At 46.1% G+C, this 13471-nt stretch overlaps 1 protein-coding gene across 3 annotated transcripts in view; it reads left to right on the forward strand.

The window, feature by feature from the left end:
• The window catches only part of ULK1 (unc-51 like autophagy activating kinase 1), a 147003-nt gene that overhangs the window by 63566 nt on the left and 69966 nt on the right, over window positions 1–13471 (forward strand). For all 3 annotated transcript variants that reach the window (XM_029619486.1, XM_029619485.1, XM_029619484.1), the window contains exons 8-9: window positions 2658–2759; window positions 11373–11431. In XM_029619486.1, the coding sequence (XP_029475346.1) occupies window positions 2658–2759; window positions 11373–11431 (161 nt within the window). The remainder of the gene's footprint in view (window positions 1–2657; window positions 2760–11372; window positions 11432–13471) is intronic.

Here is a 13471-nt window from a genome sequence, read left to right on the forward strand (position 1 = left end):
CACACTGACAAAGCCCACCAGACACATGGAGACTAACTATCAGCAATAGAATGAATAGGTAAAAAAATCTTCTGTGGCACCTATTTTTGATACCATAGATAGCACCAATGAGTTAAATAGACTGCACATTTTTTAAGCATGTTCAATATGGGAACATATAATAATCATTGCAGATAATATATAAAACTTTTATTATTATGGTTCAATGACACATGTCTGTCTTAAGTTTGTTTTTATTGGTTTTTACTTTTATCGTATATTATTTCATATAATATACTTATGTATGGTGTATATGTTTTTAAATGTTTTTATTTGTATGTCTGTGTATTTATATGTTTTTATAAATGTTTTATTTTTGCTAGCCCCTGAAGCAGCTCAACGAGCGAAACTCGGCCTGAGTTGGGCTTTTATTCCGTTCTGTGCCCAATAAAGATTTCCTGGTGTCTATTGATCCTTCTTCTTCTTTGGTTGCTACTGCAATATTGGATCAATTTCCGATCTGTTTCTTTGGACCTCTCCTCCTCTCTACGCCTCCTCTTGGTTGACATGTATTTTTGTCTTAATTTACTTTGCTTAGAGGGTAAATTTTTTTTTTTTTTCCTGCAGCCACAGGGACTTTTTACCCATGCTCTATGCAGCAAATTTAAAAGGGAAAATCTGTCTGTGGCTCCCCTTTGATGCCTGCCATGGGGTTGCACTGCTTTTTATGCCGGTAGATTTTGCAGAGAAAGCGTATCTTGAAAATGCAGTCTACGGGCGTTATTTTTCTGATCCTTCCTAAAGCATGCTCCCAGGGATTTCTCCCTTAAACGTGGCTAGCAGGGCGGGGCACTTATCCCGAGGGTGGGCCGTTTTGAAATCCCCGATGTACATGGAAAAGGCTTTGAAAAATGTCCTCAGAGTGAAGACTGGCGAAAAAGTGCTGGGTCTGACAAGCTCGTCAGACTGAGCTTTTCCACGTCCATCCACGGTGCCACGAAGGTCCTGTCAGCGGCACCAGCCAGCCGCTGGCAAAAGGCAGTCATGGGACCTTCTGCAAAATTCCTCAGACATAGAAAGGGCCAACTGTATGGATTTATTATTTTTCATAACCCTTTATTTAGACCCAGTCACTAGAAATAAATGGACACTTAGATAGACTGGGCCCAGAACCGTTTTTGGCCTCCTCAAGCAGAATAAATGTTTGGGCTGGCTCAGAGTGTTTCTGGCCCAAATTTAATTGTTAGGTAGAAAAACCAAATGCGGAGGTTACAAAGCCTGGGTCCAATATATCTCAAGATATTCAAAACTGAAAAAGACCCACTAATGAATACATTGAGTGGTAACATATAAGTGCAGATTTGTATAGCATGTATGACTGATAGTATATGATTGGGGGAATGTTTGATGATTATTTTTATGCACTTTATATAAAAATGGAGTTCTTCTAGTGTTGTAACAGCAATATTGCTGAACGAGATTTTTTCACAATTTTGTGATTTGTTGTAACAGTGATATTGTTAGAGAACATTTAAATTTAATGTTGTAACAGAGATTTTGCCGAGTTAGATTTTTTTTCTCAACTGTTTTGTTTTTTTGTTGTTATTGCTGAGAAAGATCTTTTGCTATAACATGTTTTAGGTGCACCTTTTTGTAAGTCCATTTTGGTATGTAATATTTACTGTTCAGCTTGGAGAAGAGACAGCTGAGGGGGGATATGATAGAGGTGTTTAAAATCATGAGAGGTCTAGAATGGGTAAATATGAATCGGTTATTTACACTTTTGGACAATAGAAGAACTAGGGGGCACTCCATGAAGTTAGCAAGTAGCACATTTAAAACTAATCTGAGAAAGTTCTTTTTCACTCAATGCACAATTAAGCTGTGGAATTTGTTGCAGAGGATGTAGTTAGTGCAGTTAGTGTAGCTGGGTTTAAAAAAGGTTTGCATAAGTTCTTGGAGGAGAAGTCCATTAGCTGCTATTAATCAAGTTTACTTAGAAAATAGCCATTGGCATCAGTAGCATGGGATATATGTAGTGTTTGGGTAATTGCCATGTACTAATAGCCTGAATTGGCCACTGTTGGAAACAGGATGCTGGGCTTGATGGACCTTTGGTCTGACCCAGTATGGCAGCTTCTTATGTTCTTATGCCTAGATTTTTGGGTAATGTGCAAGTTTGCAGTTTGTAGAATATGTATGTAAGTACAATATATTTTAGAGATTAAAAGTGAGCATTTTTTGAAATGAATTCATTAGTGAATTTTGTTTAGCTTTCAATACCAAATGTACTTGTGACATGACATTTTTTCACACCTGTGAAATTTCACAGAATTCACCAGAGTCTAGCCGTTCACGTGGAGCTGCAAGATGGTGCCATGTGTACATAGAAAGAAGTATTTATTTTTAGAAAAAGCTGTAGATCACCACTTGTATGTTGCCTTTTATGAGGGAGAAGAGCCTCCCAACATCTGGCTTAGCAGGCCCCATCAGATCCATAATCCAGATGCTGGGTCTGGAGTCATCACATGCACAGAGCGGGGCACGTAATTGCTGTGATACAGGATTTCCACAGGCCAGCCTCACGTAGGACAGCTCTTGCTGGTGTGGCTAGCAAGAATCAAAGCAGATTTTGTCTTTTGTAGTATTTAACCGTTCTCTGTGTTTTTGGTCCACAGGCGCCCGAAGTGATTATGTCCCAGCACTACGATGGCAAGGCTGACCTGTGGAGCGTAGGAACCATTATTTACCAGTGCCTGACAGGAAAGGCTCCCTTCCAGGTCAGTTATGTGGCACCTCTGCACTCTGGAGTTAATTGTTGGATTCTCAAAAAAAAACCCAAAAACCCCAACTTTTCAGTTGGATCAGATAATGTCATTTGTCTAACCACAAAAGTATCTTGCTACAGGCTATGCTCTGAATGTTTTTTATTCCCTGCTTGGGTTTTGGGGATACTGAGTGTTAAGAAGCTTTAGACCTCAGGTGGGGTTTATGTAAAAAGACTGGACTGAGATTGGTTACGTACTGGGAGGACATTATTCAGGAGTAAATGGGGATAGCTTCTTATTGCAGCAAACTTAATAAAATCATCTTGTGAAAGGCCTGGATGAAAGAAGCAATTCTGGCCTAAGAACAAAGTTTTACATAAATAAAAGCTAAATTAAAATGCCTAATCCTTTGTTTCAGTGGGGAGTGGAAGAGTAGAAGGCTTTGCACAGGCTACTATTACTTAAATTATTTGGCAACCAGATCCAGAGGCCTCAGGGTGTCCTAGTCTGAACAGGCCAGATGATCAAGCAGGCCCTGCAAGAAAGGACAGTGCTTTTGGGGTTAAAGACTTGGAGGGAGATAAATGATTGTCAGACAGAACCATAGGAAGGAGAGGGACTGGGCTGGGCTGGGGAAGTGCGATGCATAGGCAGACGTTGCAGGCATGCACATTGACCTGCTTTTCAGTCTCGACCACACCTTTCCTCGCTCCCGAGACAGGCTGGAAACAGGAACCACCGAAGTAAACTAATAGCCATTTTGGGGTGATTTAGGGAAATGCAGCATTTTTCTTCTCTTTGCTGAGTGTGACAGGTTCGGGGAGTATCCCTGACCCATTGTGTGAAAGCTGATGGTGGGATAAGTCTTGCTCTCTGGATAGAATGAATGAGAACGAGCGTATTTTCTGTCCCACTGCAGGATGTTCTCCGTGGGTTCCTAGGGGATGTGGGGGAAAGGGATCCCAGAACATGAGCTGGCAAGACTCTTTCAGTGCCCCAGGGAGGTAAATTTAGATGCACTCTAGATTGCCTCGCATATTGGTGTACACAAGCAGCAGATACATTTTGAGCAGGGGATGAGTGCTTTGGTTTATGTTGTCATAATAAAGTATTTTATTGCCTGCATGGTAAGCAGCTATCTGCGCTTCCTTATCTCTAACCATCCAGGGCTGTGTTTTGGAAAGGAGCACACAAATAGATTCTGTTTATAGACTTGTCCTGAAAACTTTTTGTTTGACTAAGAGGAAGTTAAAAAGGGGGCCAGTTGGCTTTGTGTATTTGTGGATGTTCTACCTAATTTATATTTGAGAGCCTGTGGTGGGGGAGGACTTGGGGAATCTTCCAGGAGCCTGATGTCTGATGCGGTAAACCCTGTGATGATTTATTCAGAATTGCTGTACAACATCCTGGGGTTTCTCTGACAGCTGAAGGTCCAAAAGTCGATAATCGTCTGCAGAATGTATTTGGAAGCCCTCAAAGGTTGATGGCAAACCTAAGGCTGCACATTTTTCTGTGGCGCTCTGACCTGCAAAGCGAATTGTGTCAATCCAGCTTAACACGCCAGGGCAAAAAACTGCGCTAACCAAAAATTTCTGATGTTTTTATTATTGGAGACTGAAAGTTTTGGTCTCTGTTAAAAAGTCTGTAGCCCTCCTGACATCGTGACCTGCAAACACTCCTTCTTGGTCCGAGCTATTTCTCCGTTTGGGTTCTGCAGACATTTGTTCCTGCCACAGATGGCGAAACGCTGGTTGAGGTTTGCAACAAATACCGAAGAAGCCAGTAAAGAGTAGGGCGGGATGCAGAGAGCTGTGGGCAGGTTTTCTGGTTTCTTGTAAGCGTCTGCTGTCCATTTCCCATGAAGTGTGTAAGGGCAGAACAAAGCTGTTCCCACTTTCATCCCTGCTGTCTGTGGCAAGTCTCCCTTTTCTGTCTTGTTTTTTTCCCCTAATTCTCATTCCTAAGATCAAGAGATGAAAACGGGTCCAGCGTCCCCTTCTGTTCACTTCTCTTTCCCTTCCTGTTGGGGGGAACCAGAGTGACTTGTTAAAAAGTATTTTTTTTTACTGACGGCCCAGCTTTTACACATGGACACGTGTCTTGCCGTTGTTGGTTTGTGCACAGCTGGACTGGCACTGCCAAGGTTCACTCCTATATGCTCCAAGACGTGGTCCCAGACTCCCGTGTAGTCCTTGGGCCCACAGGCTCCATTGCTCGTGCTGTTTTACCTGACTGCGGTAACTCGAGCAGTAGTGGCTTGGGAACAGCTAGAGGAAAACGGAGGCAGATTGGCTATACCTTAGGTGCTCTTTATTTACAGTGGAAAAACTCAACTCAAAACAAACACAGCTCACCTTAGCTTCAGGTAATGCACAGTCCTCACACATAATAGGCCTTAGCATATGGTGGGTGTTTGCCTGCTCCCCGGGACCAGCTTAACCCTTCTAGGCCTTGAATGAAGGGCTCCTCCCTTCACCCAGGATTCCTTGTGGGTCTTAACCTTGAGGACTGGGCGAGACGGCTGGGCCCGGTCCTTTAAGGTAGTCTGAGGGAGTCTTCTGTACACTCCCTCACACTGACATGAAATTATTTTTACAGGACTCGTTTTTGGCTCAGTTTATTTTGTAACTCAGAGTCTAGACAGAGTTCGGTCGACTGGTGCTGTGGGAGAGGCCGCTTGCTTCCTTGCTGTGAATGTGATGCCAGTCTCTCTCAGTGCCGTATAATAATCGTGAGTCATCTCAGCCGGCACCGATTCACGTTTTGGTGCGCAGTGAGCAGGTGTGTGGTGCTTGCTGAGAAATCCGGCGATGTTGTGATTATTTCAGTCAGGGACAGCTGCTCTCTGCCTTCTAGAAGCACAAAGAGTGCTTGGTCCAGCAATTGAAAGTTTTGTTTGAGCATCGGCTGCAGTCAGAACTGAATGGCAACTGATCATTCTGGTGCCACCAAAGATAATCTGATAGGGTTAATCCCTTATGGATAGTTTAGTGAATTTATTTTTTGGCAGCTTTCGTTGTTAAGATTGTAAACAAAGCAAAAAGGACAATAGCGCATTCGGGGCCAGTGAGATTCATATTTTCATCCCTGGATTGGTTGGGCTTTTATTGGTTTGCTGATATATTATTAATTTTGGTCTGTACGAAGCCCTACACCGGCCCTTCATCAGAATAACAGGCCGATACAGAAAAACCCGCGGGAGAGCCGGCGAGCGTCCACTTTCCCCACGCGTGCCCAGGCCACTCTCCTGGGTGCGCGATTCACTAAACCGAGGCATGCAAATGAGGGCCCGCAGTAAAAGGAGGTGCAGATTTTAAATTTTTTTTTGAACTTTTGGGGCCGCCGACTTAATATCGCTATGATATTAAGTCAGAGGGTGAACAGAAAAAGCAATTTTTTCTGATTTTCTGTACACTTCCCCGGTGCCGGCCGAAATTAACGCCTGCCTTTTCTGTACACTTCCCCGGCACCGGGGAAGTGTACGGAAAAGCAGAAAAAACTGCTTTTCTGTACACCCTCCGACTTAATATCATAGCGATATTAAGTCGGAGGCCCCAAAAGTTTAAAAAAAAAATTTTAAATCTGCCCGCGGCCTGCGGGATGGAAGAAGGACGCTCAATTTTGCCGGCGTCCGTTTTCCGAACTCATGGCTGTCGGCGGGCTCGAGAACTGACGCCGAAAAAATTGAGCGTCGGCTGTTAAACCCGCTGACAGCCGCTGCTTCTGTCAAAAAGGAGGCGCTAGGGACACGCTAGTGTCCTTGGCACCTCCTTTTACCGGGGGCCCTCATTTGCATGCCTCGGTTTAGTGAATCTCGCTCCCAGGAGAGTGGGCTTGGATGCACATTTTGCTTTCTGGGTCACGCGGGAATAACTAATAGCGCCCGCAACATGCACGTGCATGTTGCGGGCGCTATTAGTTTCGGGGGGGGGGGGGGGGATTGGCCGCGTGTTTTCAACGCACTATTACCCCTTACTGTAAAAGGGGTAAAAACAGCGCGTCAAAAACGTGCGGCCAAAAGCGGGCTAACAGTGTGCGCCACCGGGAGCGCACTTTACTGTATCGGCCCGTAAGAGTTGGATAACTGCAGGGCCTCTAATGCTGCTCTGCATTTACATTTTGGCGAGAACTTAATCCAGTGAAGTTAAGGCTTCTAGTTGCACGCTCTTTTCTTTGTGTAGCTGGTTTCTGCCGTTAGCTGGTGAGCGTGTCTCTCCTTGGCGTCGTTTGTTTACGCACGATTGAATCGGCCAAGAAAAGACGGAACATAATGTGCCAGTTCAGAGCCTTCTCCTCCTCCTAATTGGTCTCTCTCACGAAAACTGAAGGATGAACTGAAGGACTTTTCTGGACTTTTGTTCTCTCCTAGAATTTCCCCAGGTTTTAGCACAGAGATTTTAAATATGTTTTTCTTTTCGGTTACAATGCATAGATGAGCTGGAGATTGCCAGCTGAAAGAAGGATAATTAGTAACTATCGGGCTGTTGCTCTTCGTTTAGTGTAGAGCCACACAGCGAGACAGAAAAGGTGCAATCAGAGACCAGGAAAATGTCCACACACAACGTGATCCTAAGTTACCTGTTCATGTTAAACCAAAAGGAAGCTCTCTTTGGCACAATGCAGGTTCTTAAGAAGAGCACTAGCAGTCAGTCTGAGAGACAGATCAGACTCTGTATACTCTGCTTTAAGAGTGAGGTTAGTCCCTGTCATGATATGCACAGAACAAACCCATTTGGAGACACTAATAAGTGTTACAGAGACCCAAAGCTGCTCCTTCCCTGTCAGAAGGAAGAGTCGGTACCGGCCGAGTGCTCTGTGATAGAACAGATCTTTCTGAAGGAGCTTTCAGCAGGGTCTGCTTCCCTGCTTTGGTAGGGATGAAAGGTCCAGGTATGGGACAAATGCTTTTCACTCCATAAACTGAGATTTGTTTTTTAAGGAAGTCCGGGGAAAAAGAGAAAAGCTTTTCATGCGGGAAGAGACTTCTGTAAAAAGGAAGAAGGAGAGTGGGCAGGTGCAGGAGGCCGGCAAAGGATTGATTTCAATCTTGAATGCAAGGTGGCTGGAGGCTGCAAGAATTTGCACAAGATCCTCCACAGCCTGCCCAGGTGCCTTGCCCACTGCGCTCAGAAACCTGAGTGACCTGTGGACGCCTCGGTTAGAAAGACAGTTGATTCAGCAGGTGTCACGCTTCTACAGTGGCTGGAACTCCTTTACTCTAGGGGGGGGGCAGGTAACGCTGCCCCCCCCCACGCAGCTCTGGCCAGCCTGGGGGAGTGAACGCCTGGTCCAGGTTCTGAACCTGGGTCTTCCACTCTGCACAGCCTCGCCACTGATCCAGCAGCCTGGCCTGACCCTGGGAATTTTCAAGGCGCGTATAGTTGGTTAAAAGCTTGGAACAGAGAGAAGTGAATTAGTGCTGATGGATAGCCCGCAGCGAGATGCAAATGATGGGAACACCTGAACAAATCCCTTAAACTCTCTGTGCTGAGGCTTGAACTGCCTTGTGCTAGCTCTAGGGCTGTGGTGGAAGATTGCCTCAGAGCACCACTGTGGTCTTCTTGTCATTCTCCTATTGATGGTTTGTACATGGCTCGTTGCTGGGACTGTGAACAGTGCTGGGGATTGTGGGGAGGGGACAGATGCTCTTAGGCTAAAGCCACAAAACAACCTTGCTTTGTTTTTAGCCGTGATTCACAATTAAAGTGAGGGAAACCAACCACAGATCCTTTCTGGTTTACATGAGAGAGAATGAGATCCTGTTGTTTAAATCAAAAACTACTTTCCCATGGAAAAGCAGCATAAAGATACAATCACAAAAATCTGGGCGCCGTAGGAGGACTTCGAGGCCAGATTTATCTGTAGACTGGCAGGTGAGTCTGCAGCAAAACTGAGAAAGCGAAGTGCAAACGAGTAATTGCAAATCTTTAAAACCTATCAATATTCATTCATGTACCAAAAGCAGAACAGTGCTCAGGCACTTCAGTGCCGTGTGTTGCAGGCATTGGCGTTCGTTTGTGGATAGAGGCCTATCTCCGCTCAGAAAGTTGTATTGGTGCTGGGATCTGGTAAACGAGAGCCAAACGGGGCCAGCTGCAGTCACGAGTTCCTCGGAGTACACTTGCACCTGTTAATTTTTAAGGTGCTGCCTGTTGTGTTTTGGTTTTGCATTCTGAATTCTCCCTTCAGCCCATACTCTTGATAACTATCTCCCTGGAAGGTGGGGTGAGTGCTTGGAGGCAGCCAGTGATGTGAAGGTGTTGCATTTTTGCTGGCACTCATGACTGATTATTTTTGGACTATTGAAAGTGTGTGGGCAGGAAGTGAAGGAGGGAGGCGACTAGCCTGGGTGGCTCTGTTTAGTTGACATGAACAAAGAGCTGGCCAGTGGTGAAACCTTTCCTGTTTATAGGAGGCTTCCTGTGTGCACGTTTTGTTTTATTGGGAGACCATGAATACACATGTCTGTATTGGGGATATAAATAGGAGTTCATTTTTTTTGTGCATTGTGACATAACATATGATCACACTGAATGATGCATGGAACATTTATTAAGTGAATCAAATTATTGGATTGCCTTAATATTCTGTGCTTTCCAATTCTGCAGTAAGGACGAAACAGACAGACAGACTCGGACAGCCGATAAAGACCCTATGGCCCATCCAGTCTGCCCAGTTTACTTCCTGGTGCGATGATTCTCTCAGGCCTTCTTGTTTTTATCTCCACCACACCCCTGGACGGCTGCTCCTTGCACTTACCTCCTTTTCAGTGTTGACGTATTTTCTGATGTTGCTCCCGTGGAGCCGTGTTCTAGAGCATTCTTTCCTTCTCGTGCATTTGAATGTCTGTCATGTGCCTTTTGAACAATCAGCCTTTCCCATTGAAATGAATAGCAGAGAAACCAGCTTTATTTTAATGTTTTCAACAAAATGAAAAGATTCTTCTGAAAGCTTTATAATGTGCTTTAAAGCCTCTGAAGATCCCCCTAATTATAACTGGAGGTTTTCTTTGGTGTTCAAGTCTCATTTAGAGATTTTGCTGTCTCGCTCCATGGGAACTGAACAGTTCAGTGGGCATTTGTGTGATAGAAAAATCAGAGCGTTAACAAACCGCATGACCTGGTTGAGGCGGCATGGCTGCAGGCAGTGCAGGGACTGGTTGGGTTCTGCTCTGACCTAGCCCCCCCGCCAGTGTGTCTGGAATAGACCTGGATTTCACTTTGTTCTATAAACTGTGTCGCTGGACTTGTGCTGTTCTGCAGTTTGAGCAGGATGAACAGGTAGGACGCCCAGAACAGGGTCTTTAGACAAACACCGTCTCTTACAGTGGGCCCTGTTGATGCCAAATTCAGCAGCACTGTCTGCACTGCAGCAGGATCACTTTCCTTTCAAAAAGACTGTGGCAGCGTATTCGAAGTGCGTTCAGTGCTCGATACCTGGATAAGTAGGACTTCCTGGCTATCTAGTGGGCCGCTGAATACCCGGATAAGTCACTTATCAGGCTAACTTTTAGCTGCATAAAATACGGGCCGATCAAGACGGTGCTACTCACTCTTATCTCAGCCATAGAGCTGATCTAACTTAGCCAAATATTGATTTGTGTGCGGATATTCAGTGACATAGCCATGCCACTGAATATTCCTTGTAACTTAGCCAGATATGGCTGAATATCGAGCCCCGGTATTGTAGCAGAGAGTCATTAAGGAGCACTTTTTGCGCCATGTGTCTGTCCATCTCTCTCATCTGCCTCATGTATCCTTTATTGTGCCTGGAACTCCAGGCAGATTGGCTTCAAGGAATTACTACAGGGAGAATTTCTGCATGTCAGTGGACATTCAGATGCCTTAAGCTCTGCATGTATGTTCTTAACATAGAAACATGACGTCAGAACAAGACCATATGGCCCATCCAGTCTGCCCATCTGTCCAATTAATTTAGCTTTATCATTTTCATCACTTTCTTAGAGATCCCCCTGTATTTATCCCAGGCTTTCTTGAATTCAGATGCAGTTTTTGTCTCCACCACTTCCACTTGGAGGCCGTTCCACACATCCACCTGTAAGGAAATATTTCCTAAAATCAAAATAAATCCTAAAACCGTTCCACACATCCATCTGTAAAGAAATATTTCCTAAAATCACTCCTGAGTCTACCCCCTTTCACCCTCATCTCATGCCCCCTTGTTCTAGAACAGTTGAAAAAGGCTCACCTCCTGTGCATGGAAACCTTTGAGATGTTTGAATGTCTCTGTCACATCTCCCATAAACAGGAGGCATTCCGGAGGAGATTATGAATCTTTGAAACATTTCCAGTTTCTATCCCTCCTGTAAATTAGAAGGAAAAACTTCAGTAAAGAACACAATAACTCTGTGTGTGCGTGTGTGTTTAAAGTAAATGCCAGCCAGTTGAAAAGTTGTCATTATAGCTTTTTAGCCAGTATTAGGATTCTATAATTTTAAAGCAATTTGAGAAGCAGGAAGTAGTGTGTCCAGCTGAAATTCTGCTCTCAGGGAGAGTCATGCAGCTCTGCCCTGCCAGTTTTAGCCTTGCTGGCAGCGGGCTAAAATGAGTGTGTGCTGCAGCTGGTATTGTCTGTCTAGTTAAATGATTTTTCTTTCCTTTCTAGGCGAGCAGTCCACAGGATCTCCGGCTTTTCTACGAGAAAAACAAGAGCTTAATACCCAAGTAAGCATACGTCTAAAGTTACCAGCATCTTCTGCTAGCGAGCAGTGGCTGTATTTACACCCGCACGGCATATGGATCTGAAAACATGGCCTCTGTTCCTTAACCTCTCCTGTGCAACTGAGACAGTGCAGGGCTGAATCAGATTTATTCCCTTTCCTAACCTTTACCCCCTGCCTTCCCTTTTAACATACATCGCTTGCTTATGCTTGTTTAATAATAGGCTTGGCATATCCCTGACTGCTAATTTCAACCCAGGAATGTTGAGCTTTTTCCCTGGCAGAACGGACAGCATAGTTGTAGGCATAAGGGGCTTTTCTCCTGCACTGGTTTTGTCCATCCAGCCAAACAGTGATGTCACCAGCTAAGCGGTGTAGTTACTCCTGCTCTGGGGTTGCAGTTTTCTCCCAGGACAAGCAGGATGGTAGTCCTCATGCATGGGTGACATCATCCAATGGAGCCCGGCATGGAAAACGTTTGTACTGGCACACTGAGCATGCCGCTAACCACGCATCCACGCAGGGTCCCTCTTCAGACTCTTCCTTTCTGCAAAGCTGCTGCCTCGCGATCGTGAGCTTACGTTCTTTTCCACAGTTTTTTCTAAAATTTTGCTATTAGCTCTTCCCGCGTCGCGTAGGGTCCCTCGTATTTTTCTCGGTTCCGCTCTCCGTGACCTGGCAAGTCCTTCAAATATTTGCGGTCGATCGTCAATGGTTTCATCTCCCAGTGTCCGCCCACCATCAACAGCGTGCCGTGTATTTTTTGCGATGGCATTGACCGGTTTTCGCTGGTACCCCCAGTGCCCTCGGACTATGTCCATCACAGACCCCCATGAGATCTGCGTCCTCTGCCTGGGGGTGTCCCATGATGTCCGCGGTTGTGACCTCTGTGCCCAGATGACCCCTAAGGGCCATCAGGCATGTCTTGACAAAATGGAAAAATTATTTGGCTCCAAAAGACTGGATCCGTCGTCTGCTTTGGGAACCTCCACCCTGTTCGGGAAGGAGGTTCTGAACGACCCTGCAACTGCTCTCTGGCCCCGAGACCAGAGCCAGGGACTGACTGCGCTCTTTGTCATCCCATTCACGGTCGGGTTCCTCACTGTCTCCCTCAGTTCCAGGAAAAGACCGAAGTGACCACCGAGAATGCTCAAAGAAACATCAACATCAGTCATCATCCTCTAAGCCAGATCATGAACAGGCATCGACATCAGTGCCTCCTCCGAAACTGACTCAGGCGGAGGAAGCGATTCCCTATGATCCCTCTGAAACCTCCAGGCAGCCTCCACTGATACTGGTGGAGGGATCAGTGCCCCCCATTTCCCCGTGGATGTCCTGATTCCACCTCCTCCTCAAGCCGTTTTGTCCTTGGCTGCCTTTGAGGAGGAGTTGAAGAGGCACGTGCAGTTGGTGGTTGGCTAGGCCCTGTAGGGCTTCGAGCCTCCAGTTCCATCGGGACCGCCACCACCGCAGGAGCCGACTTCACTAGTGCTTGCACCATTATTGGAATGGCTCGATATACTACTCTGTGTTCTACCGACAAGGCGGCATCAATGCCCCAAGCCCCTTCGTGGCTGAAGGGAGCACTGCTGCCACTGCCACCGGCCCCTAACCCGATGAGCGACTCCTCAGAGGAGGAAGGGCCATTGGGTTTGATGGCGTCTCGGGGACACATGGCGCTCTGCCACCTCCCAGCTCCCCCAGGGCCATCGGGATTGATTCCATTGGTGTTTTCAGTGCCGCAGACGCCGTTGGACCCATCAGCACTTCTATGGCCTCGAGGCCTGCCGATGCTCCAGGTTCCTTTTTTTGGTGCCTTTGAGGACTACATCTCAAACGCCACTGGGTGTTCGACCCCCCCGCATCCCCGGAAGGATGCAGTGAGGGGGAGGGCCCCTTATGAACCCCGGGAAGGGGAGGCGTCCATGTCCTCCACTGAGGAGTCGGAGGATCTGCCCTCAGAGCCTTCTCCACCGGAGGATCTCTCCTTCACGGGGTTCGTAAAAGCCATGGCAGAATCGGTGACTTTCCAGCTTTTAATAGA

Source organism: Rhinatrema bivittatum, chromosome 11 (assembly GCF_901001135.1).
Source record: "Rhinatrema bivittatum chromosome 11, aRhiBiv1.1, whole genome shotgun sequence".
Classification (NCBI taxonomy): Eukaryota; Metazoa; Chordata; class Amphibia; order Gymnophiona; family Rhinatrematidae; genus Rhinatrema; species Rhinatrema bivittatum.